The 26793-nt window shown below is 40.4% G+C and overlaps 1 protein-coding gene across 7 annotated transcripts; it reads left to right on the top strand.

The window, feature by feature from the left end:
• The first annotated feature begins 11527 nt into the window (after nucleotides 1–11527).
• HSF2 (heat shock transcription factor 2) lies at nucleotides 11528–26505 on the top strand. Of its 7 annotated transcripts, none has more exons than XM_058801806.1 (13): nucleotides 11528–11751; nucleotides 15012–15120; nucleotides 15307–15434; nucleotides 16823–16947; nucleotides 18927–19002; nucleotides 20152–20213; nucleotides 20328–20412; nucleotides 21213–21382; nucleotides 22660–22938; nucleotides 23507–23612; nucleotides 24490–24549; nucleotides 25137–25203; nucleotides 25578–26505. In XM_058801806.1, the coding sequence occupies exons 1-13, from the start codon at nucleotides 11590–11592 to the stop codon at nucleotides 25865–25867; spliced, it is 1719 nt and encodes a 572-aa protein (XP_058657789.1). In that variant the 5' UTR covers nucleotides 11528–11589; the 3' UTR covers nucleotides 25868–26505. The 7 variants fall into 7 exon arrangements, with proteins under 7 accessions (XP_058657789.1, XP_058657788.1, XP_058657791.1 ...); XM_058801805.1 differs by having other exon boundaries at nucleotides 25137–25221; XM_058801808.1 differs by lacking the exon at nucleotides 24490–24549.
• The last annotated feature ends 288 nt before the right edge of the window (nucleotides 26506–26793 follow it).

Raw genomic sequence — 26793 nt, 5'->3', positions numbered from 1 at the left:
TAAGAAGTCACTACAACTGATGTGCAAAACAAGTCAGTCATTTAAGAAAAACACAGCTGTGGGCTGTGTGCAACCCAAAATTTGCTCATCACTTGCATTTCAACTCCTGTCTGGCATGGTTACTAATCATGTTACCAAGAAAAGCTCCATAACTGGATGAATGTTATCCTAACGTGTGCATAAAATCAAAGAAACTAAATTGTTAGTTAAAACTTCTGCTCATTTTATGCAAGGAGGCAAGTGGCTGGCTTCAGTCACTTTTGGTTGTTTTTTTCAGTAGGTCTAAACTTTTATCGAGGTTACCTTTTATTGGAACACTTCTAAATAATTTGGGGTTGCACAGCACATGATGAGTTAATGCTTTCTTTTTATTTTTAGTATGCTAGAACTATCTGTTCCATCCTACAGGATGAGCTGGCTTTTTTTTCCCTTGGTCACATTCCTTACAGTTCATCTGCCTATAAATGTTTTTAGACTACACCAAATGATGATGCTAAGATACTGCTGTGTGAAGTCATTTACAATAAAAATCAAACATAAAATTTTGTGGCTCATTTTGCCCAAACACATTCCACTACTACTACAAAATCAACCAACCTCTATTTTTAATAAAAATCTTATTTGGAAGCTTTTAATCTAAAATCAGCATTTGTGACAGTTGTTGATAATGTCTGTGGGGGGCATTTTTGTTTCTAGTAAAATGACTTGAGGTTTGTGGAAAGCAAAGAGCAAAAGTTTATTTGTGATTAGGGCAGGCAGTGTGAAATGTCTCAGACTTGGGGAGAATCTGAATGTGTTTTCCAAGACACTAAGAAATTAAGGAGCCTAAAAGAGGATATATTCCTGTTCGGCTAGCAAGTTATGTTTTCTGAGAGGTGAGTGATTTTCACTTGATAATCTTCATCCAAAACAACACTGTTATTTTGGGATGTTGTGGTATAAAGCATTGTATATTTACAAAGCAGCAGAGGTTGCTACTTCTTGCTTTACCTCAGTAATTATTGATCTAAAAATACTAACAAATTTAGAGCTGCCTGCAGTTCACAAACTGTAGATTTTGCAGCAGGCTCCCCTGGATTTCTGAGCATACTTCACAAGTAATGCTTCCACTGCTGGAGCCTTGAACTTAAACTGCTTTTAAGCAAGTCATAGATCTTGTGATCCCACAGTGGAAAAAGAAAACAGGTGGTAGGGCTAGATCTAATGGCTCTTTCCATTTTTACCAATGCTCTGACAGCTTGCCCTAGGAAGCTTTCCCTTTAGAAAAGAGATAAAATAGTACGCAGAACTGCCCAGGCATATACAGTGCATGTCAGCCTCTGACTCTTCCCATAAACCTTTAAACTATAAATTAAGAATTGGTCCTTTACTTGTTTATGCAGCAACAAAACATTTTATTCTTCCTTGAAAAAAAGCCAAACTTTTGTTGTCAGTGTAGGACATGTCTGACAATGCCTATGCATGGCTTTAAAAAAAGTCTTGAGTAATTGATTCAATGCAATATCTCTATATTGTTTACCAGATCCAGACCAGTATCTAAATAGAGCTGCATACACCCACAGTCTTCTATGTAATAATTCTTATGTATTTAATATTAGTGTCTTCTAACACAGTTCCTCTTCCCTATGGTAGAAAAGGTTTTGAAATGAGAATTCTGTATGTGTTTGAGTCAGTATAAACAGCTTTGCACTGGTATTGTTCTCATCAACAGCCACTCAAGGATGAGCAGAGCACCATGCCACTGGCACAAACCTAGATTGCATCAAGAAAGAAGGAACAAGCAGAACTTATCCTATTTTATCTGTATCACCACGGCAGATACTATGTTAGGACTCTTCAACACTCAAATGAGCATTGCATCCACATTTGGATCTTCCCTGTAAGAATGCTCAGGAAAATGAGGCTTAAATACCTGTGCATAATATGTCATGTCTGGCATGTCAGTATCCAAATCTTGGTGGGTTAACCAAGCTTTTTTGAAAAAGCATGTTCACTTACTTCACTGATTTGATATTATTTTCTTCTATGATGCAGCCTCTTCTTCAGATCCTTGTGCTAATTAAGTATAGCAATGATGGCTTACATGAGTTATCTCAAATGAGTATTTAAAGGGTTAGACTCTTGATTCAAATCATAATGATTTTATCCTTTAGATAGTGGGGTGACTCAAAATGCCTTTGTCAGATGTCTTTAACCTCTCCAGCTGTCCTGTCAGTGAGGATGAGTCAGAAACTGGAGTCCTACAACTAACATGCCCTAAATGTGGAAAGCTCAGCTGTTGCCATAACTGATTTGGCAGCTTGGAGCAGGATGGGGACTGGTGTCTTACTGAAGTGACAGCAGCTTTTCCAGAGTGCTCCTGCATCTTTCAGAGAAGAAAGAAAAGTCTTGTCCTTTGTTTTATTCTACACTGGTAGTAAAACCAGTATTTTCTAAGGGAACTGAGCTGACTGGGCTATAGTAGAAACAATGACCTTGGTAACTTCTGAGGCTGACAGTATTGAATGCTTTGTTCACTTCCTACGCTGGCATTTGGGGCAAGGTGCTGAACTTGTAGAACATGTATGTGGTACAGGATGTGATTGGTCTGTGGTCCCCTGGAGTCTGAAGAAAGGTGTCTAGTCCAGGCAGAGAGGACTCCATTAAGAACTGGGCATTCCCACTGCTTGGTAGATATATATTTATATATATGTATATATACATATATGGCATACACACAGACTGAATTCATGTGTTCAGTCCTGAGATATCTATACCTGTGTCACCCAATGCTAAGGGGACACACAAGTTCTTTTAGGGATCTTAGGCAGAAGGATGATCATGATGATAACCTGTAGTAGCAATTAAAGCTTTATTTTCTTAGCAAACTATTAAAATTAGTATATCAAAGAATTTATCGCTAGAATGGCACTGGATTTCTAGAAGCAGAATGAAGGTAGTCCAATTAAGAAGTATCCTAATACAGCATTTATAATACAACCTAACTTACAATTACAGCTCTGTGTGCTGTTAGGCTTCCCTCAGGGTCATCAACAGCACCTCCCTGGCTGGGTGCCTGGGGCCTCCAGGGCTGGCAGGCAAGGGAGTAATTATCCTGGCGCCCAGCAACCTTGAGGCGGGTTGGGAGGGGAAGAAGAAATCTCTTTGCTTTGTCTGCTTGGTTCATAGGACCTTCAGGGCCTGATAATGAGGGAAAGTGAACAAATACATTACCTACTTGGTTCCAGAATGCAGCTGCTTGCCTTATAGAACAGCATTGGTTATCCCAACCATACAACATAGGGTCAGGAGCAGGGGGTACTGGTCTCATACACATGATGGTTTTTGTAGCACTGTCCTATGGATGTTAAGTAGAAATACCCTTCCTCACAGTGAGAGTAAGAAAATACTTCATAGAAAGCCATTCTGCAAACTGTAGTTAGAGTAAGTTGCATTTGTGGCCTTTGCTGCCTTGAGGCCTTCCAAAGGGGAGCTCTGCACTTCATGACCACCTGGCAACTGCATATACAACAGTGATTTTACTCTTTTCAACTAGCCATAGTTATAATCTGCTACGGTCATATATTTTTTCCCCTGTTCCAAAGAAACTCCACAGATCTAACAGCAATTTTTAAATTTGTACTTGTTTTAAAATTTCATTTAAAATTTCAGGTCTGTAGGAATAACAAAACAATGCTTTCCTGAGGTTTTGTTGATGGTTACTATGGCTGCATGTTTGAGTAGATTTGTGTTTTGGTTTTCTTTCAGGGTAATGTTAAGACTATTACACAAACAATGCTTTCAATTTACTTCCACAATGTCTACTACAGGCTTCAACAGAAATGCACACAGGAAAGGATATTTAGTTTTAGCATTTTCATTATTATCTTTAAAATGCAGCTTTTACAGCAGTAATAATAAAATTTTCAACTGTTTTTGCTTGTTTTTTTTTAGCTAGCTGGATTTTGAGTAGTCTGTTGAATAGTTGTGAAAAGGAATTAGTGTGTATAATAAAGTTACTCAGCCTGAGATCTCCTTTAGTCAGGATCTGTTTTCGAGTACTTTAAGTACTTGAAAATAGAATTGTCTTTCAATTGGCTTTTATTGTGCCTCACCTCTCTTCATAAATCCTTTGCTGGCTGGAGAGAATCCCAAGGTATAGTGTGTCCTAACTCAAGCTTCTTAGCTCTTCACTTCCAGTGCTAGGACATTGTTTTGGCTGGGATGCTGCAACTGCTTTTGGATCTGAATTACTTGAACTGGACTATAGAACTGATACAGGATAAAAGCTCACTCCCCCCAGGTGTCTAAAGAATTATTTTTGTGTGTGTGTTTTTTAATTCAATTTGCCTTGATCTAATAGTTATTGTAACCTAGTGTGGGAGGTAGCACAGCAGTAAGAGAGTGAAAAGCATTGAATAACACTGCATTGTAAGGGAAGACAGAGCAGGGAGAAATTGTTATTGAAGTAGAGTCTTTCATGTTCTTAGGATTCTTGCAGCGTTCTCTCTGTGAAGGAGCAGCACTTAGTTGAAGTTAAGAGGAGCAGTGTCCTAACAATAGCATGGAGAAAAACCTTTGTTTCTTTAAAAGACATATTATTTGAATGTAACTAGTAAATGTGCAAGTGGAATGTCCTACTGTGTGTTACTGGCTTGATAAAAGAACATAGGATACAGCTTTCAGAGTACAGATTCTGGTTCATAATACTTGCCAGTAATGTCATGCTTGTGAAAGAAATAATGTGGCCAGTAAGACCAGAGCAATGACTGCCCCTCTGTACTCGGGACTGATAAGGACACACCTTGAGTCCTGTGTCCAGTTTTGGGCCTCTCGCTACAAGAAAATATTGAGGTGCTGGAGCATGTCCTGAGAAGGGAAATTGAGCTGGTGAAGGGTCTGGACAAGTCATATGAAAAGCAGCTGGGATTGTTTAGCCTGGAGAAAAGGAGACTCAGAGGAGATCTTATCACTGTCCACAACTACCTGAAGGGAGGGTATAGCCAGGTGGAGGTCAGTCTCTTTTCTCAAGTAATAAGCAAAGGGACAAGAGGAAATGACCTCAAGTTGCATCAGGGGAGGTTTAGATCAGATATTAGGGAAAATCTCTTCACTGAAAAGGTGGTCAAGCATTGTAACAGGCTGTCCAGAGAAGTGGTGGAGTCCTCATCCCTGGAGATTTTTAAAAGACAAGTAGCATGGTGCTTAGGGACATGTTTTAGTGGTGCACTTGGCAGTGCTAGGTTGATGGCAGGACCTGATTATCTTAAAGGTAATCTTTTCCAACCTAAATGAATCCCTGGTTTTCTAATTTTCAAGTGCTTTGCTCATACAGCAAATTATGACTACAATCATAAGGTGCTCTAAGAACACCTGACACTTGTACCCCAGCACTGAAGGATGGACCTTAATGATGAGGAGTGAAGTCAAATGAATATTAATTTATTTGTTATGTCCCCAAAAGATGTATTAGCCCATACTCATAGATGGGCTATGACTGTACCTCTTATCTAGAACAGGGGAGAGGAGAAAGAGACAGTGTTGAGACTACATTAAAATTCCAGGATAAGGCACCAAATATGTGTAAACCACAGACAGAATCTGCCAGAACTGTGAAGTCAAGATGCTCTGTGTTGAGCTCTTACATCTGCATAATACAGAAAACTACCAGTTGCAGGGGGTTCTCAACTTAATGGTCAATTTGTGTGGGGAAGAATAAGCAGCCCAGCACAGCAGACAACGTTGATGCACATTCAATAAGGGCTTGATTACATTTGACTAACTTACCAAAGGTGATGACAGCTGCAATTGCAGTTACAGCATAGATAGCCTTTCAGTCACCAGCTGTCCACTCAACTCTGGTGTGTGGCTGCTTCAGCAGAACTTTTAACCAAACTGGGAAGGAAATAGCAAAATCCTGCAGAAACTACAGTAAATCATTGCTTTTCTCCTAGTATCTCTGACAATACAGGAAAACTAGTAAATTTGGGCATGTTTCTGGAAATCAAATTTTTTTTTCCCTTTATAAAAACTTATGGGAGCCTGAACAAACAATGAGAACAGTAGATCAGGTACTGACATAGGATATTACAGTTCCACCTATTCAGATTCAGGTAAATTAGATTGAAATTAGCCAGTTTGGTTTGTTTTGTTTTCAGTCTCGGTGTTTTAGGGTTTAAACAGGCTGAAGAGAGTTTTTAAATGGAGATTAGCATGGGGAGATATGATATGACAGACTCCACACCCACAGAGCAGGTGGTTTTTATCCATTCAAATCATATCTCTGAATGGCCTTGAGAGCAGACTAATCTAATCTAATTTAATATTGAAATAATGTTAATTTTAAAACTTAATGAGAACGTTGTTACTTTTCTGTGTCAAATACATGGTTAAGATTGCTAACTGGTACTTTGCAAAGAATTTCCACTGTGCTTTTGATAAGAATAAACCATTGCAAGGGACCTGCAAAACAATGCAATTCTGAATGGAAGAAAGCTTTGCCATGCTCTGGAATTGAGCTGATAGAACAGTTATTATATGGAGTCCTAATGTTTGGAATGTGAAATTCCTAATTCCAGTCCTAATGTTTGGAATGTGAAATTGCATGAGGTGGAGGCCTTAGAATAAGTAAATCATGCATGTAGTATGTGGTTTTAAACTAGCTTCCAGCGAGATGAAAGTTTCTTTTCATGCTTTACTCTGATTTATGAGCCCTTCATTGTCACAATGTTCTGAACTTCTATGCAACAAAATCTTTTTTGAAGCACAGAAAATTGTGCTAACAGGTTTTTGTATCTACTTTTCATTTTAGAGTAAAACTGTTACGTTTGGATGACCAAATGAGCACAAATACTTTGGGTTTTTTTCCTACCATTGAACTTCCATAATTGCTAAGACATGGTCACAGCAAGCTGCTCTAAAACTTCAATGAAGTTTTCTCCCAGGTGTACAGCACATGAAACCCCCTTCCCTCTTTTTTACAAATCTACCATATTTTTGAAAGCTTCAATATGAAGATTAACTTTGTAGAAAATGCTGAAAATCAGGTAATCTGGCCTGAACTCATTGTTAGCAGGTTAAGAAATGGGTTTCAACTCAGATATTTCTTGCCTCCTTTTTTTAAGATAGGCTTTTTATAGCTTCAGGCATTTTAAAGCTGGAATTTTTTAAAGACACTAATTAAATGCTATTTCCACTAAACAATGCTATAGCTTGTTTAGAATATATCTTTTCCAAGTTTGTAACTTTTCCTCATATTATGAGAAAACAGTCTTTACCAAACACCAAGCATTTTCAAGGTGTATGGAAGATCTTGTCTAATTGAGAAAGTCTGTTTCAAGTCTTCCTCACACATAAGCAAATAAGAGATGGATACCATTTCTGTGCTATTTGCAAAGCAAGCTGTCTTTGATGATTTGTAGTCAATATGAATGTAGGTCTGAATTTTCCTTTCAAGAAAGAAAAACCATTGATCATGAATGGAAGATGGTTTCAGTTATCATAGCTTAATTTTAAATATACTGTGGGGATCAGTTATCAAAACTTAATTTTGAAACTTGATGCCAGCCTTTGTTTTATCACTGTCTGGTGTGCTGACTGTGCCATCTGTTCTTCCTGCAGGGCCTAAGAAGGAAAATTAATCACTCAGCCCTCCAAAACACTGAGTGGTACTTGAATCAGATGCACAAGGATGGCATAACACTAACTGAATAGATATTACTTTGGAAGATTAATTGTCTTAGGGTAACTTTATGATGCTGACTGGTATGCCCATTCTTCTGTTTAGCCCAGAAATAAGTTTTGCACCTTTAAAACTAGTGAAGTGGGGGGAGAAGGAGAAGCAGTGGAATGTCTGAGGCAGTTGTTTTCAAAACATAGAGAGCTTCAGCATTTTTCTCTCCTGGACTGTGTTGTCTGCAGCATGGATGGACAGCAGGAGAAAGCTCTCCTTTGCTTTTTAGTTAGTGTTTTTTAGCTAGCTGAGGCAGTGAAGTTCCCTGGACTATGTTTTTTCTTTTTCTTGGAACTGTTCAAACCTGCTCTGGACTGAAAACCCACAGGAGCACCAGCAGCTCACACCTGTGGCCCACTGGGGCCTGGGATGTGGCATTTTACAGTGCAAGAGGGACTGATGAGAGATTGAGCAAGCTGAGCTACAGCCTACGACAATGACTTGCTGAATTTGCCATCTCTTCAGAACAATGAGAGGTTTTATTGTTTAATATTATTTATTTTTATGCTTGTGCATACTTTTCTTGTTAAATAAAAAGTTTTTTCCACTTTTCTCCAAGGAATTTTTTTCCCAAACCAACTGGAGGTGAGCCTGCTTGGGTTTGCTTTCTGGAGGGACCCCATTTGGAGGTTTCCTCCTAAATTTGCCCTAAACCACAATTAATCTCTATAGAAGCTTTCTGAAATGTCATCTACTTTGCCTACTCTAGCTGGTTTCATTACAAATACAGCTATCTCAGACAATCCTTGGTTCAAGAAGCATTAATTTAAAGCTAGGCCTCTTAGGGCCACTTTTGATTCAAGGAGATCCTAGTGTGTGCAGAGCTGGGACTTCCAGGAACACTTTCAGTTATTTAAGTAGTGTAATAATTTTTTAAAAGTGGAAGGTTTGCATGAAATTTAGCTATGAGGTGCTCTGCAGTGTTTGATCCAGGATGGCCTACTTGTGGCTGGCTGTCTGTGCTTGTTCCAGGGGTAAAATTTGTGCAAGCTCAGTGTCTTATTTGTGTCTTGCTTTCATAGGGATCAATACAGTGAATCAATAAAGATAACCTTCAAATGCTGGCCTTTCAGGCAGGACAAATATTGGTTGCAAAAAGAAGAGGGTATTGCTTTGAAATCTGTCCCCCTGCCTTTGTCTCTCCTGTCATTTCAAGTTTCTTGTTTTGCATCATGCTGTTTGTCTTAAGGAAAATCTGCAGACTGGTATCCCTTGGGGAGCTGACTCAGGCTTTAGTCAGGGTCTGTTGTAACTGGAGTTCACAGAGATTGCACTTCAGACTTACAAGAGCCAGACTAACAGCACAAGAAGGGCTGTTGACCCCTGCTGCATATCCCATTGTAGGGGAAGAAAATAGGAAGTCAGAGAAGATAGGTTAAGTTCATATCAGAAAAGTATTGTTACATGAGGGCTGCCTTGCAACCCCTATTCGTAAATGTGCTGTGGAACAGAGTCCCCATCCCAAATTATTTTTCTTAAAGCAATTCAAAACTGGACTATAAGTGGTCAAAGCTCCTGTAAGAGTATGGCAGTGCTGTGGGGCTGCCTGCTGCTCGAGCATGAGAGGAAGAGACCAGTGATGGATGTGATTTTTAGGATGTGATTTTGACATCTGGGATGTCAAAACAAACAGACAGTGATATGAACAGCTATCTAACTTTATTCTTTGGCCTCCTGCCCAGATTTGAGGTGCTACTAACTATGTAGCCTCTCCGTGAAAGCTGTGGAAAAAAAGCGCTGGAAATCAGATGTTTCCTGTTGGCAGTGCTCCCTTAGTCCCCAAGCACTAGGTCTTAGTTGGAACTCTGACATTTGGGGGACCTATGGGCCCAAGGAATGGGGGAACAGGGGAAACAGAATCTGCTGGGGCTTGAGGGGTTAATTCAGAGAAATGGGAAGAGATCTGAATTCCCAACATTTCACAGTACCTGAGAAGTTTTAAAGTGTAATGTTTTTCTGGAGAGGGCAGGGTGAGAACTGCATCATGGAAGATTTAAATAGCTTGACCCATCTCAGAGCTGATAATTACCAGATTTCTGCAAGCTAGGTGGAGGAAAAATTTACTGCAGTGTGGAAAAAGATTACAGACTGCTTATGAAGATACTGGGAAGTCAAATAGCCCCAGATTAAAGACTAGTGAGTCTTGAAATGGCTGGATTGTAAAAGAATGTGACCAAAAGCTTTAAGAACAGGGACAAACAAGTACCTTGTGCTCAGACCTTATAAGACAGTAAAATAAAAACCTAATGGAAGCCTTACTTGAGTTGTAAATTGCTAACATTTTATGTTAAGTATTAATAAATGACTTCCAGTTCTTAAGCCTTGAGGCTTCTGAAGAAAACTTTTTTCCTAAACTGAAGTTTAGAAAGAAAGGTTTAAAGACTTGCCTCAACTGTGAGACACTAGAAATCAAGATACACAGCAGTCTTTTTCACTGTGGTGATGTTCAATCTACTGGGGAAATGAAAAAAATTAAGTGTGTGGTTCTACTTCTGTCTCAGCCAAAGACATCAATATAGGGGTTTACCTTTTGAAATACTGTCCAACAATTCTGCAAATCAACTTCTGTTTTCAGATGAAAGTTGTAAACAAGAAATATAAGATGCAGAGCAATACTGAGTCCAGATTAAGTCACAACCATTTTCTTCTCTCTGCTTATCTAGCATTTGTATCTGGATAAACGGAATCTGGTGAGAGCTTGCTGCACATGCATGTCAGGATGAAAAATTACTGGGAAAATTACTGCAAATTTGTGTTTAAATTCAAAAGGCATTAAGTTTTCTCATTCCAAATACTGACCCTGAAAAGCTGAGCCTTAAACTTGGCAACTGTGACTTCTTTCAGGAATGATCTAGTCAAAGTCAGTCCAAGGGTTTGTTACAGGCTGTGGTAGGCTGCTAATGACGACAAAAAGGAAGCTGTGTGATACGCAGCTTGAAACAGAAATATTAAACTTCATTTTCTTGCTGCCTACCCTGTTAAAGGTTCTGTTATCTTCCCTTTGCCATTGTGCTTCGTTTTCACTGTAAACTGAAGCAGGTAAAACTGAGATTTTTTGAGACTTTTTTTGAGAAATTTCCACAAAAATATTAATAACACTACCAGTCAATGAAGGTTTGTTGTGAAAATACTAATTTTAGTTCAATAGAACAACTTCTTAAAAACTATTTGCAGTTAATATGTGATTAAGTTTTGCAAAATACTTGGTAGAGTATAAAAAAAATTAGTGTATTTCACCATTCATTATTTTCTTTTCCTTGAGATACCCAGTTTCTTTTCACAGTTTCAGCAGCTGATAAGTCTGAAGTCTAAACACAAGTTGCCATGCAGAGGGGTCTGCTTAGGGCCTGCCCGAGATGCTTTTGGGGAGAGTTGGTTTGCACGTTCCTGTTGTGCACACGCCCTGCGTACTCATGTTTTTGAGCTATTAGCTACTCTTCGCCTTTCTCCCAGGCGGTTCGGAAACGCCAGGCTGGGATGAGGCCTTAGAAGGCCCGCTCGAGGCCCTCGCCCGCCGTCGCCCGGGAGCCGCAGCGGGGCCGCTCCCGCTCACCGCCCGCCCCCCTCAGCCGCGCGCCCGCCCGCCCCTCGCCACGCGCCGCTGCCCCGCCGGGAACGTGCGCCCGCGCGACGCGGCCCCGCCCCCCGACGCGAGGCGCGCCGCTATTGGCCCCGTCCCCCTCCCGTGCCCGCGCTGTTGTGACACGTGAGGGCAGCGCACGTGGGGACGTTATGTAAGGCGCAGGGGGAAGGGGCGGGGCCGGCACGCGCGCGAGCTGCGGGGCCGCCGCGCATGCGGGGTGAGGGCGAGGGGCGGGGCCAGGCCGGTTTGGTTGTGCTCCCTCCCGGACAGAGGCCGCGGAGGCTCCCGAGCGACAATGAAGCAGCAACAGCAGCAGCAGACGCTGGCACCGCCGCCCCCGCAGCCTCCCCAGCAGCCGTCGCCTCCCTTCGCCAGCCCGGGGGTCCCGGCCTTCCTCAGCAAGCTGTGGGCTCTGCTGGGCGAGACCCCCAGCAACCAGCTCATCACCTGGAGCCAGGTCGGCCCTCTTTCCCCCCTCACCTCCTACCCGCCCGCGTGTGGCCGAGCCCCCGCCATCACCCTGCGCTTCGCTCCGGCAGGCATCGGGGCCTGCTGGGGCCTCGGCGTGCCCGTGGGGAGGATGGAAAATCAGGGCACGGCCACATGGCTTGGTTGGGCTCGGGCCGGGCTGAGCTGAGCTGTTCGGCAGAGGCCGGCTCGCCTCAGCCCTCAGCCTCTCCCTTGTGTTTTAACTATGGAGTGGGAGCTGCGGTGCCCGCCCTGGGGGCGCGTCCCCCGCACCGCTGCGGAGGGCGGGGGTGTCTGTCTGGCGGCTCTGACTGAGCAGGCTCGGGCGCCCGTGGGGGTGCGAAGGGGCCCGTGAGCGGGAGGATTTTGCCGTGCGGTTAAGGAGCCAGCGTGTGGGGAGCGTGGGGCTGCGGGGTGGTGGGTGCGCCGGGAACGGGGCTCGCCCTCTGTGAGCCGGGGCTGCGGGAGAGCTCCGGGGGATGGAAGAGCGGCGTGCTCAGGCCCGGTGCTGTTTCCTGTGTGCTGCCCCCGGGCCGGATCCCGCTGGGACACGGGGGGGCGGCCACGTGGGGCATGGCCGGGGGCTTCCCGGGCTCCGTGTCCACCTGCTGGGGTGGCGGGAAGGGCCATGGGGGAGCTCGAATTGGGCCCCAGTTTTCTCAGAGGGCAATGAAGGGCTGGCACGTTGCTACAGTGAGCATCATGACAGTTCTAAGCACGTATTTTAATAATAACTGCTTCATTTTTTCCCCTATATGCTGTTTTCAATAAAGTCGTGTTCTCAAATCGTATCCATATCTTTTTGGTATTGAGTTAAACTCAATTGAGAACTTCTGATTTTAAATGCTCTAGAAATAATGAAATGTCTTAAATATTTTACTGGAAATGATTTACCAATACCTTCAACCAAAACTTCCCAAGGAGGGAGGCAGGAGGCCTCAAGAGATTATGGCAGCTTTTCTTGGTGTTTTTTTTTGTTTGTTTTGTTTTAGGATGGGATTTTTTTGTGATTTTCGGGGTTTTTTTTTTCTTTTTTTTTTTTTTTTGGAAGAGAGATACTAAAGGCTTTATGAAGATTTACATTGTCTACATTAAAAAATGCTGGTTTTGCTGCCTTATGCTTTTGATGGCGTATTTCCAAATCTATTTTTATGTTTATTTAAAGTAAATGTACCAATACCTGTGTAGGTATCTTTGTGTTATTTTTTAAATTAAAAACAGTAAAAATAATTGAGATTCTGCAAAGCTGTTTCTAGAGGGGAAGGTTCACCCATCACAGTTGATATTATTAACAACCAGAGGTATAGGGATTGCTTGTGATGGGTGAGGAGTACCAAATGAAGCACTTGGGAGACTGCTGTGTGCTGGAGTCATTGGCACTAGGAGCTGACACTCGTATTTAGCTGTGTAGTGAAGCTTACAGGCTTAATGTCTGTGCAGCTTTGCTGTAAGTGACTGTCAGGGCAGCAAGAGCTTGTGGATGTGTTTCCCACATTTTTCATGTGCTAGGCCTGGACAATGTCAAGGTGCTGATAAAGTGAGGCATTGCATGGAAGTTGTCTGTTGGTGTCACAGGTCACTGTAGTGTCACTTGCTTCAGCACCTTCAGTTTGTGCATTTAACACACAGCATTGGCTAAAATAGTCTGTTCTTGCATTTCTTTTGCTTCTCCTTTTTCTTCCACTGATTGGTTCTCAGCAGGAGGTAGGTAGGCATTATGGGCAGTTTTAATCTCCCCACGTTCCTCTCAGTGTTGAGGCCCAAGTCATCCAGTGGAGAGCCATTTGTAACATCCTGTTTCTGATGCACCCTGCTGATTGCTGGAACGAGCTGTTGTGCTTTAACCCCCACTGGTAACTAAGTAGAGCTCAGCCGCTTGCTCACTTCCCCACCCCCTGGTAGAGAAAGTAAAACTCGTGGGTTGAGATGACCATTTAACACTGAAATGAAGTGAAGTGTGTGATAACAGTAATAAAACAGAAAGAAAACACAAGAGAAACAAATGCCCAGTACAATTGGTGACCACCTGCAGGCCAGTACCCAGCCCATCCGGAAAGAGCAGTTGGCCCTCCTGCTGGGTAACTCCCCAGTTTATATATTGGGCATGATGTTCCCTGGTGTGGAGTATCCCTTTGCCCAGCTTGGGTCAGCTGTCCTGGCCATGCACCCTCCCAGCTTTATGTGTGCCTGCTTGCTGGCAGTGCTTGGGAGGCCGAAAAGACCTTGACTTAGGGTAAGCACTGCTCAGCAACAACTAAAACTTAACTTACTATCAACATTATTCCCTCACTGAATCCAAAACTCAGCACTCTACTAGCTACTACAAAAAAAATTCTATCCTAGCTGAAACAAGGACACCTGCCTTTGGACAAGGACCTACATATGGTCTTACAGCTGGTTCTTTAAGCTTCTTGGGATCACAGAGCTGCTGGCATTTGAGGATAAGAGAAGTGACTCACTAAAGGAAAAAGGCCTCTTAAGAAGATGCAGGAAAAGTGTTGACATTGTTGAAGATAAGACTTTTTATTAACTACAGAGTGAGAGTATTGTGGATGTGTAGACAAAACCTAAACCATTTTGAAGTAGGTAATTTGCATTCTGCCAATTACTTGCCCTGTAGTTTAAATGGAGTGCAGTCATTGAAGAACAAAGATCTGATCCTTCTATTTTAGTTAAAGCCTGTGGATTAAATTAAAGATCAGTCTTCCCTCACAACTGGCGTTCCAGGAGGGGAATCTTGCTTTAGGTGACTACCTTTTTGGTAACTTCAAAACCCAGTGGACACTCTCACCTCTTTGACAGCTTCATCTGCTCTACAGATCCTATCAAACCAATCATGGTTTTATACTGAAAAGCAGATGGGACTGTCAGCTGGTTGTTGGTGTTTTTTCCTTGCTCAGGTTCTTTGTTAAAATTCCTTACCAGGGCTTCAAGACTACATTCGAAATTGATAGTATTGTCCTGTAGTGAAACTGATCATTGCTGGTAAACAATTATTTCATATCTTCAAGCAGTGTGTAACAGTAGAGATGTTTGCCTTTAGATACAGGTAATGATGTAATTGATAGTACTCAGTTGCTTTGCAACTGCAAGGTTTGTACCCTTTTTGTTTTGGAAAATTGTAGGCAAGCAGATCAGTAATGTACTGCGTGCACAAAGGAAGCATTCCAATCTGGTGATTAATTCTAAAAGCCCAGTGTGTTTTCTGCTATGGTTTTTAAGTAGCTTAATGTGTCTCTCTCATTTTAGAATGGAAAGAGTTTCTTGGTGTTGGATGAACAGAGATTTGCAAAAGAGATTCTTCCCAAGTACTTCAAGCATAACAACATGGCAAGCTTTGTCAGACAGTTAAACATGTGTAAGTTCCTGGATTTTTGCATTCTAGCACAGTTTTAAGTCCTGTACATAAAAGTTGTCATTTCCTCTGAGCAGGTGCTTTGTGTTCTTGCAACTAGGATACTGTCTTATTCTCAAAGATAGTGGGGACAGCATATTTTGAATTTCTTAATGTGGGTTTTGAGATTTTTCTTTTTTTTTTTTTAAGATGGCTTCCGTAAAGTCGTCCATGTTGATTCTGGAATTGTCAAACTGGAGCGAGACGGTCCAGTAGAGTTTCGGCATGCATATTTTAGGCAGGGCCGGGAGGACTTGCTGGAACACATTAAAAGGAAGGTTAGTGAAAATCCAGTGTGTGGAAAACCTGTACTGTTCAGTATTGATAAATAGTTAAGTTCATGTCAAATTTTAATGCAGGATTGTGAGTGCAAATAAGTTCAGACTTTATGGAAACAAACTTCCCTGCTTTCATTTAGATCTTGAGCTTGTAAAGATATTTTGGGGGATTTGACAAGGCTTTTTTTATCTACTTTGCTGTCATTGTAGTAAAGTTTCACAGGTGGCAAAAAAGTGTAAGTTTTATGTAATATGACAATTTGCAAATGAGTATTAGAAGTGCAGAGCATACTTTGACTTTACCATCAGCAATGTAAGAAACTGCTCGTTTATGTAGCTTGTTTCAGAACAAAGCTTCTGTAAGCATTAGACTGTACACCCAAGAGAATGGGGCAAATGTATAAACACATTTGTTATGCTTCTGAAATGTGCTCTGCTGTTACTGAGTCAAGTGTATATGGATAGCAAATAGAAATATGGCAAATGAAACCTGATGTCATGGTTAATTCCAGCCAAGAGCACAACCCCACACAGCTACTTGCTCACTACCCTCATGTCAGGATGTGGAAGTGAATTGGGAGAGTAAAAGTGAGAAGACTCGTGGGTTGAGATGAAGGCAGTTTAATAAATAAAGCAAAAGCTACACACACACAAGCAAAGCCAAACTGGGAATTCATTTACCACTCCCCATGGGCAGGCAGGTGTTCAGCCATCCCCAGGAAAGCGGGGCCCCATCACATGTAATGGTGACTTGGGAAGACAAATGCTATCATTCTGAACATCCCTTCCACTTCCTTCTTCTTTCCCTCAGTTTTATGTGCTAAGCATGAGACCATATGGTAGGGGATGCTCCTCTGGTGAGGTGGGGTTAACTCCCAGCTGTGTGTGTGCCCTCTCAATTTTTTGTGCAGCCCCAGCCAACTGGCTGGTGGAGTGAGGTGAGAAGCAGAAAAGCCCTTGACTCCATGTGTAAGCATTGCTCAGCAGTAACAGAAACATCTCTGTATTGCCAGCACTGCAGCACAACTGCACAAGTCTAAAACAGAGCCTTGTGTTTGCTGCTATGAAGAAAATCACCCCATGCCAGCCAAAACCAGCACAGGGTGATGTACTGGTTATCACCAGGTTTTGTGATGCAGTTATGATAAAATAGAACACTTGGGAAAATGCCTGAAGAGTCAGGAGTGTACACAAATATTTGTAACAACTAAAGCTAATGTGGTAACAGCTGTTTCTGGTTTGGGGGTTTTCTTTGATGCTTGGTTTATTATTAAATTAAGTCTATATTTTGCTAACATTAGTAAGAAAATATACTTCATCACCAAAAGAGAATAATAGTTAAGCATGAGTTAAGGGAAGTGTTGTTTCTGGATTCTAATCTTTTAAAGGTTTCTTCTTCGAGACCTGAGGAAAACAAGATCCGTCAGGAAGATCTCTCTAAAATAATATGCAGTGCTCAAAAGGTGCAAATTAAGCAAACAACTATTGAATCTCAGTTGTCTCTTTTGAAGAGGTAAGTTGCTTCATCAGTATCTCATCCTTAATGCTGAGTAATTGTTGATACTAGATATTGGACAAAGACATGTTTCTAGGTGTCTCTTGGTTTCTGGTTGCCTCATTTCAGTTATTGCTTTAGGAACATAAACTTCCATAAAAATTGCTTTAAAATTGAGTTTTTTGATATTATTAAAAGTTACAGGCAGTAACTAGGCAATTAAATAACACCTTTAATAATATTTCCATATAGATGTTGAGTCTGAATATTTAAATCAGCTCTTAGTATAAAGTATGCTGAGTATTTTTGTCTTCAAGTTTAAAATAGCTAATGTATTGTTTTGAGGCAGAGTTTGGTTTGTGCAGCTTGCATATAATAATTTTGTAGGACAGTTAATGTCTATGCTCATTGTTTTTATTTTCCTGTTTTGTCCTTACGCCCCACTGTTAAAAATTGTGGAAGTGTTAATATCCATGAAAAAGTGTTTAGAAAATCTAATTTGGAAATTCATTAGTTACCTTATTGACAAAGAAACGGAATTGAAAATCCAAATGTAAATAGAGTTTTTGTAGAATTTCATTACTGCCTGCTTAGAAATTATGATTTATTCTCAACAGTGAGATAAGTGTCACAAATTACTTAATTCTTTAGAATATGTACATACAGACTAGATACATAAGCATAAGGTCATGCACTGTAAGTCACATCATCTCAGTAGAAACTATTAGAGTTTCTATTTCATCTTCTAGAAGATGGTTTCATGACAGTGTACCTCTGTGGCAGAGGTCAGTGATTAGTTCAGGTTTTAAGAAGTAAATTCTCTCATTTCTAGACTTCAGTTCTACTGACTTGAGTGGTAGAATATTTAGAGGCAAACTTCTTTTGCTTAGGGCGTACTCTTTGTTAGAATTTGGACAATCTAGAGTCAAAATCATATTTGCCCTTTTGAAATCCTGGATGAATTTGGGTTGAAAGGAACCTCAGAATGCCATCAGGTCCAAACTGCTGCCCAGAGCAGGGCTGGCTTTCACTGAAATGACAGCCAGCTGCTAATTAAGTGACAGTTTGTAGAGATGAGAACCTAGGGGTTAGTCTTTGACATCCATATTGTCATCTCATCAGTTTAAAGTGAATGAAGTAGAAACTGGAGCTAAATCAGAACACCTGGTCCTACAAAACATGTTGAGAAAGCTAGTGAAAAAGCTGAGAAAGTTCAGAGTCCCTCACTTCTGCTGTTAATTTTGTGATGGAACTGTACTCTTAAATTGTGTGTTAGACATAGGAGCACTTTGAGGAGCGAGCAGTACCCTTCATCACACTGCACATGAGCTGCTGTTTCTGAAAGTGTAGTTTAAGGTTTCCTAAAACCCCATACACCAGTGCAGTTTGCTTCTTTGTGTTGAAAATTAAACTACAAAAGAGAGGAGGGTGGTATGTTGTCTACCCATATTCACTGAAGCTTTTGGTACTCATTATCTACCTCTTAACATGGCATACACTGTGGAAGCAAAAAGGCTTATGGTCACAGTAGGGCAGTTTTTACACTGTCTCAGTAATTGGAGTCCTGTGAGTACTGGAAGAACCAAGGTTTCTAAAACAGTGTTTTGTGAAAACTGCTACCTCTGACATGCTCCTGTTATTTTTGGTCACCTAACTGGTCACCTAACATGCCTGTTTACTGGAGCTAATGGAGGTAACTGTTAAATGCTGATGGTTAATTTTTAAGTGCTGAATGTATGGGTAATGATTATTGCCAAATTTGGGAATTTTGTTTTTTTTTTCCTTTAAAGCAGATGGAAATTCTCTGCAGGCTATTTGTTGTTTTTGAGTCTTTGTTTCACAGTTACTTTCCAAGGCTGCTTGGTGACTGTGTGACACTCCCACTCCAACCCCCAATCTAGAAACACATTTCAAAGTGTTTAAATGAAGCCAACTGATCTTTAACAAAAATTAAATACTAGTTTTAGTGTGACTTTCAAATCATCATTTTTAAACAGAGAGAATGAATCCCTTTGGAGGGAAGTGTCAGAACTGAGAGCAAAACACTTGCAACAGCAGCAAGTTATTCGAAAGGTAAGGCTTCATTCAAGTGTTGTGTGTGCTTGAGTGAGTGCTTCTGAAACAGGAATGCTTTGCCATGTTATCTTGCTTTGCCCTCACTCAGCTTTTTATAATGTCAGATCTCTCTTTAATAGAAAAAACAGCAGGGTGGTATATGATGAACAAACCCTAGTAATACAAACATTCAGGGTATTTTATTGCATAAGTAGAAAATAAGGCCAAAGTATTGTGAACATTTTTAAAGAAAGAGGCTCAAGAACATCCTACATCTGTTACTACATTAACCTTAATATGGTCCATCCATTTCTTTATTACTTTGGGAATCAGATGTCTAATTCTCTGTCAGCTGCTTGGGAGTAACTTGCTCACTGCAAGAATTTCAAGATTCTGTATTGTAAGTTCACTGTTGCCCCACTTAACTGACCTACTGACTGTATATTCTGTTTACCAGGGGAATAAATAATTGAGTGGAACCTATTGATAATATGTTAACTTAGATTATTTAACAGTTAGATTTATGATCGACCAAAACTGATATAAATGCGTAGAGTTTATAATCTATTTTTTTAACATATCAGGGCATCACTGCAAGCAGTCTTGTAGCAAATACTTGCTGATTTTTTTCCCAGTTTCTTCAAGCCAGATACATACTTTAAAGCCTTAGATTTAAAGCATAAGAGAAGGAAGGCTAACATTTCAGAAGGAATCACAGGTGATGAATACTGTTAATTGTACATGTAATTTTTTTTCTGAATCTGTCAAAAGTGTCTTTCACCAGAACCAGTATTTACAGATTCAGGTTATGTATATGGTCCACATCCCTATATGCCTTTTGTCATTGCTAATTAGAATTCTTGTAATCTTTTGAGTTGCTGCATGTCTTTCTGTGTCTTGTATGATGTTGTATAAAAGCTGGCTTTTATCACCTGCTATGTGAAGTCTTTAACAATTGAGTAACTATTTAGGTATTATCAGCACTGGTTTATACCTTGATTTTTAGGTTTTCTGAACAGCTTTGTATAAAAGTTATTATGCAAAGAAAGTGTTCTGCTGTTTATGTATAGGTTTTATTACTGGTGTCTTTTGCTATAAGATGCCTTGGTGCTTATGAGAAACAACTACAAAATAAAGCAACCAACAGTAGTGTTCTCTCCCTTACAGATTGTACAATTCATTGTTACCTTGGTGCAGAACAACCAACTAGTGAGCCTAAAACGTAAGAGGTAAATATGATGTTGGACACTTCCTGTCCACTTGATAAACTGACACACCTTGTTGACTCATGACCAAAGAGGTGGGTTTGAGATGGCTGCCTCACTTTGCTCTTTCTGATGTAGGCCTCTACTTCTGAACACTAATGGACCTACAAAGTCGAATGTATTTCAGAAAATTGTGAAAGAACCAACTGACAGTAGCCACCATGTAAGTTTTCTATTATGGGTACTCTCTGTTTGGATGGAGTGCAGGTGGGCACATGGATCAAATTCATTGTCATATGGAGACTATAACTCAGCTGTGTACTGAGAGTTGTCAGCTTGTACAGGTGATAGGCTGTGTTGCTTCCTTTCACAAGCTGGAGGGGTTGATAATCACCCTTCACTTTCCAACATAAGCATATATAAACCAGTTATCTGTGTATTAAATACATGATGGTGCTGAAAGCAGTTTGCTTTTAAGAGTGGTGCTATTAGAAATAGCACATAAAATGTTTCAGTGTTATCTTGGGAATGTGGCATCCCTGGCCCCATACAGGGACAAGGGCCCAGGGTGCTGCTCAGTCATGTCATGTTCCTGTTACATTTGAATGAGTCACACCGCTGAAAGTTGTTTTCAGCTGTCCAAGTAGTAATAGGTGAGGAAATTGTTAAAACAAGCTCTCTAGTGTGGCACTAGAATTAGCTTTATAACAAAGTATTGTTTAAACAGCAGTCACTGTTTTAATATTTTTAGTTCTAATGTCTGACAGTGCTAGTATAATTTTATTTCTACGCCTGTAGTATTTACCAATTCTTTTTCCTATAGCTGTTATTCTCCAGCATGTTTATTTACTTGTATAGCTTTTTCTATTAAACATAGATCTATACAAACAGCTTGTAATCTCCAAGGTGTAGAAAAGCTCTTAGACTTCATTAGATGTGAAGCATTTTAAGATACAATGGTAACTGTCAAAATGCTGAAGCTCATTGTCCCTCTACCCTGACTCTTTTAAAAATAATTCTCAGGTACCTCTCAACAGAAATGAGGGCTTAAAAAAAAGGGAACAGATTTCAGATGACATTGTTATTTATGATGTCACTGAGGATGTGGGTGCGGAAGAACATCCCATGGCTGATGAAGAAAATCTTCCTGTTACACCAGAAACAAGTGAAGATACCACTTCAGATTCTTCCAAGTAAGAAGTCTCAAGATGTTTGTGTTGATAAATGACTTTCAGTGTTGTATAACATGCACTAATTCAGATGTCTTAGATAATTTTTTTGGTGAAGTGGTTAGAATTATTCAGCACATACAGAAACTTAATCTGTGAATTCACACTAGCTTTTGACTTAGTGACCTCTGGATTTGTTCCAAAATAGTTAATTTGCTGTTGGAGTTTTAATATTGGGAGGATAGATAGAAACTGGTGAAAGCAATCTGTATTATTGCATAATAGTTAAATATACTAAAGCTAGAGTAAGAGAAGTCTTCTTTACTTTTTGATTGTGAGTACAGATAGGAATGACTTCCCTTGTTTTTCCAGGTTTTTGTGGAGAAAAATTTACATGTGGCGTATGTCAGATTTTAGTGTGGTCCTTGCATTAAGCCAATTAATTTCAGGGTTCTGGGTTTTTTGCAGTCCAGTTGTTTTTTGTAATTGAGTTCCTTCCAGTCTGTACTCCAGTGCTACAGAAGTTCATCTTTCAGCTACAAGCAAGTTGAAACTCAGTCCAAGGATTTAGATGCAACTCTCTTCTTGAGTAGCATTGGACTGATAGGGCCTGTATTATGCCTCAAGGAAAAAAAAATATTATTTGTAGCTTATACTTGAATTGGCACTATTGTTCTTGCTCAGCTGATGCCTGGGAATGCATTCTCTGATAGAAGAGCTAAATAAAAAAAAGGCTGTGATAGAGAGGCAGCGTAACTAACAGCTTCTTAAGGGTTAAGAACCAGAATAGGCATGAAAGCAAATCATTTGAGGCTCGCTCTTGGTTTTCAGGTTTTGTTCCTGGTATGCATAATAAGGTTAACTACAAACCTGTTGACTGGGATGCTTTGTTGTGGGTGCTCCAGAGTTGATGCTGTTCAACAGGAAATAGGCAAAATATATACTGTCTGTCTGTCTTGGTGACCTTGTATGATGTGGTACATACTTCACGTTTATATGCAAGCTTACAGTGGTACTAATGACAAAAGTGTCAATGTTCCTATAGCTCTTTAGCAGTTGGTTACTGTAGTCTGGCACAAGAGTGTCTGCTAACTGAGCTGCATTAATTGTATAGATCATTACAGAACTGTATCAATGAAAGATAGATATTTCGAGTATCTTGTTGTATTTAGTATTAAAAAGCAGTAGAAAAGGTTCTTTCCTGATAGTAGCTTGACTGAAGTGAAAGGTAACTAAACCTGTGGAATAATACCCATTTAAGTGTGTATGAAATGCTGTAATTAATTTATCTCACATTACAGCTGTAGCTGTAGCTACCATTCTCCTGATATTGTAATTGTGGAAGATGATAATGAAGATGAATATGCCCCTGTAATTCAAGGGGATAAAAACACTGAATCAGTTGCTGTCCCAGGTAATGCTCCAGCCAGCCATGTCAGTGACAGCACGAGCCCGCTCATGTCAAGTGCTGTACAGCTGAATAACCAGTCAACTTCAACTGCTGAAGACCCAGTCTCTGTGATGGATTCCATACTCAATGAAAATGGAGTAATTTCACAGAATATAAATCTTCTTGGAAAGTAAGTAATCTGGTCTTTTGTTTTTTCTAGTATTAGAACTGATTATTTGACTGAAGTAAAAAGAACTGAAAAGCAGTTTCTGCTGAGAACTTTAAACTTACAGGCTACTGATATTCCATCCAATTTCTGAAGATTCTTCTATTTTAAGTATTTTAAGATGCGACCTCTGATTTTAATTGTTAAGTGAGTGAGTTGAGTTGTTTAATCTGGCAGTGTAATGTTGTGGAGATTGCTGAAATCGTCAGGATTTATTTTTGTCATTCCTGCAGGTGGATTGGACCCATAAGGGCTGTGCAAGAATTGCATCTCTGCTAATGTCATGTAATAGTGTTATGTTGACATGATTCCTGTGATACCTATTCCAGAGCACCTGTCTGCTGACTTGGGTTCTCTCCTAAAGAGGCTAAAAGTCTTCATTTTTCCAGAGGTCATTTCTTGTGAAAGACTTAGTTCATTCTAGTTCTGGTAAAGATTTTTAGATGCATGTAGTACATCTGTGTAAAGCTTACTTAAGGATTTCTCTTACTTTATTAAGGGATACAGCAATAAAATACTGTTTGCCTTCTAGAGTTGAACTTCTGGATTATCTGGACAGTATCGACTGCAGTTTAGAGGACTTCCAGGCTATGTTGTCAGGACGACAGTTCAGCATAGATCCAGATCTCCTGGTTGATGTAATTTTGACTTAAAATTAAGTATTTTCATAATAGGCTATAGGAAACATTTGTGTGTATTGTTGCTGTTTAATATGATTTAAATCACAAATGATCTTTTTTTCCTTCCCTTTACAAAGCAAAGTTATAAATTTTTATGAGTTTCTGGAGCACTGGTATAAGTCTTAATGCTAGACCACTGCTCAAGTGAATGCTTAAGTTTCTTACTGAACAGTGGCTTGCTTAATGAAATAATGCTGATATTTGTTGTCATGTGAACTTAGATGTCAAGTCAATTAGTACTCTTGCTTGGAAATAACCCAGCACATTATCTTTGGTCTTCTCAATGAACTGGGGTTAAAAGAACCTTCCTCCCTGTTGCAAGACCACGTTGCTGGCTGGTAGCAGGGTGTTGTCTGCCATGACTCACATGTGCCTTCTGAAGTGCTGCTCCCTGTCCATTTGTTCCTTAAGCCTAACCTGAGCCCCAGTGCATGAGGTTACTGGGTCCTGGTGACATGTGGCTGCTGAACCTGCTGGAGTGCTGTTGGCCCCCTCTCACTTCACTGAGATCCCTCTTAAAAGCACCTCTGCTCTCCACTTACTGATGGCTCCTTCCAGCTTGGTGTCACTTGCAATTTCATCCATCTTGCAGACAGAATCATCCATGCAGCAGTGTCAGTAGAAATTGGTGTTTTAGGACTGCAGTAAACCATGTTAGATGCCATACAGTTGTTTCTTTTGTGATCAGGGTTCATGGAATTCCACATAGTCTCCAGTCCTCATAGAGGGTGGAATAAGTACAGGGGTTTTTCTCACACATACAGAAGCAATGGTCTTGTATTCTTAATAGCAACACTGAGATACCTAAAACTTGGATGTCTTTTGTCTTATTCAGCTTTTTACAAGTTCTGTGCAGATGAATCCCACAGATCATGATCATATCACTAATACCAAAGTAAGTCTTAAATCCATTGCTCAACATATGCACTAGTGAGAGATGCAAAATTCACTCATCTTTTGCTGTTTTCTTTACTGGAATCATGGCACTTTGTGCTCTGGCTTTTAAGACTTGCATGAGAATAGGAAGACTGCAGCTGAGTTCATCCTGTTGGGCTTTAAACAACAAAGTAAAAAGCACCCTAATTAATTAGCAGTGCCCTTTAAAACTTGCATTACCTCTACATTATACCACTCCCTTGACTTTTATATCCCCGAGATGTTTTTATTTGCAAACATGGTATGCACTTCTATCAGAATGGTTTCATCTGTATTGTCTGGTGGGAAGAGAAACCAGTAGTAAGCAGTGAAGTAAAGATGTAGATTTGTCCAGTTCATTTAAAGCATTAGTTTTGGTTCTTGCTTTGTAGTCTGTGTTTCCATTTCATGTTTTCTCAGCCAAGGTATGTTAGTGTGGATAATACTGATTATGCCACTGCATCTTATCACAAATAAAAAAATATTTGTCATAGTCATTCAGCTGTTCTCCAGTAGCATTGGAACAAGTTTTAAAAGTATATTTTAAAAGTTTGCTTTTGTTCCCAGGTGGAGACAAAGGGAAAAGAAGCTAACAAGAATAATGCTGGTCCAGCAGCTTCACAGGAAACACAAGGTACTAAGCCCAGATCAGGTTAGTTGTAGTCATCTATTGAAATGTTTCCACAGTTGAACATTACTCTAAAAGCCATCTCAGTTATTTGCTCCTTATCTGATTTTATGTTATGCTGATAAATAACCAAAACACAATACTTAGTATATTTGCTTTTTAGATTTTTGTCTGCAGTAGATGCAGAGAAACTGATGTTTTGCAGGTGAATCTGCACTAATAATGTTACATATGAACATAACAATTCTTTAAAAACACAAACACCTATCTATTTTAGTAATTATTCTTTAGATAAATAGTGTGGGTTGGATTTTGTTTTTTCCTTCTGCATGTAGAAAGGCACATGAATTGATATTCTGGGCATTTTTTTTTCCCCACAGATAAGCAGCTGATACACTACACTGCTTTTCCACTCCTTGCATTCCTCGATGGGAACCCAGGCTCTGCTGTTGAGAGTGGGGGCTTCACAGCTGAAACTCTTTCCACTGCTGAAAAGTCCCTGGAAGGGGATGAGCTCCTGGAGAGCAGCCTGGATCCCCAGCCCACCCAGAGCAAACTGGTGCGTCTGGAGCCGCTGACGGAGGCAGAGGCGAGCGAGGCCACGCTGTTCTACCTGTGTGAACTTGCCCCAGCACCCATGGACACAGACATGTCCTTCTTGGATAACTGATGTGAGGGAGGCTCTGTATATAGTCATGAAGATGAACTATTTATTTAGAATATTGTTTGGTATGAGAGTTTTTTGTACATCACTGTTTTATGTAACCAGATATGTGGAATCTGAAGTACCTTTCCTATCTTATACAAGCAGTTGTTTAGCTATGGAGTTAGCCAAGCCACCAGGCACAGCTGGCACTGCTGAGCCCGGCTCCTGCTGCACTGCTGTGAACACTTGGTGTTGCCCACATTGCTTGTTCTGCAAGTAACCAACACTTGTCAATAGTGAGCTTTGGTTTATGGTTTCTTATACTTCTTGTCTTACATATGATGACATAAACTAGTAGTGTATGGTTAGGGAACACTGACTTTCTGTATTTTGGGGTTTTTATTTTTTACATTTTGTTTAACACACATGAGGCTTTTTTGGGGTGGGGGGACCAGGACCTGATGTAGGCTTTTTTTTTCCCTGCTTCAACTGGGAACAAAGTGCCTGTACCTTGCTAAATCTTGGTTCTGCCTTACTTTCACTTCAGTGGAAGTGCTCACACATAGCACAAACTGGGGAAAAGTTGTTGACAGCTGCCAGGCCCCATGACTGCATGAGTACTTTTAACTTGGACCATCTATGCTGACAAAATAAATGTTACTTAAGTGTGATACTTGTCAAAAGTTTGTCTCTTATTCTATGTGCCAGGTGGTTATGGATTTAACAGCATCTTGTTTTCCTGTCATAGTAGCTGTGCAAGGTCTGCTGTGCGCAGTTCCTGGAAAGTAGTTTCATTATGTCCAGTCTGACAGGTTTATTGATAAGCCTCCAAAAGAAAACTAGGTTTTCTTAACTTCATACATGCAACACAAAAGCCACATTCCCCAGCTCTGGAAGTGGATCAAAGGTTTTTTCCAGAGTAATCTGGCCACTTGTACAAGGAGCTGAAT

Source organism: Ammospiza caudacuta, chromosome 3 (assembly GCF_027887145.1).
Source record: "Ammospiza caudacuta isolate bAmmCau1 chromosome 3, bAmmCau1.pri, whole genome shotgun sequence".
In the NCBI taxonomy this organism is placed as follows: Eukaryota; Metazoa; Chordata; class Aves; order Passeriformes; family Passerellidae; genus Ammospiza; species Ammospiza caudacuta.
Note: the sequence above shows the minus strand (reverse complement) of the source record. Positions and strands in the feature narration are given on the sequence as shown.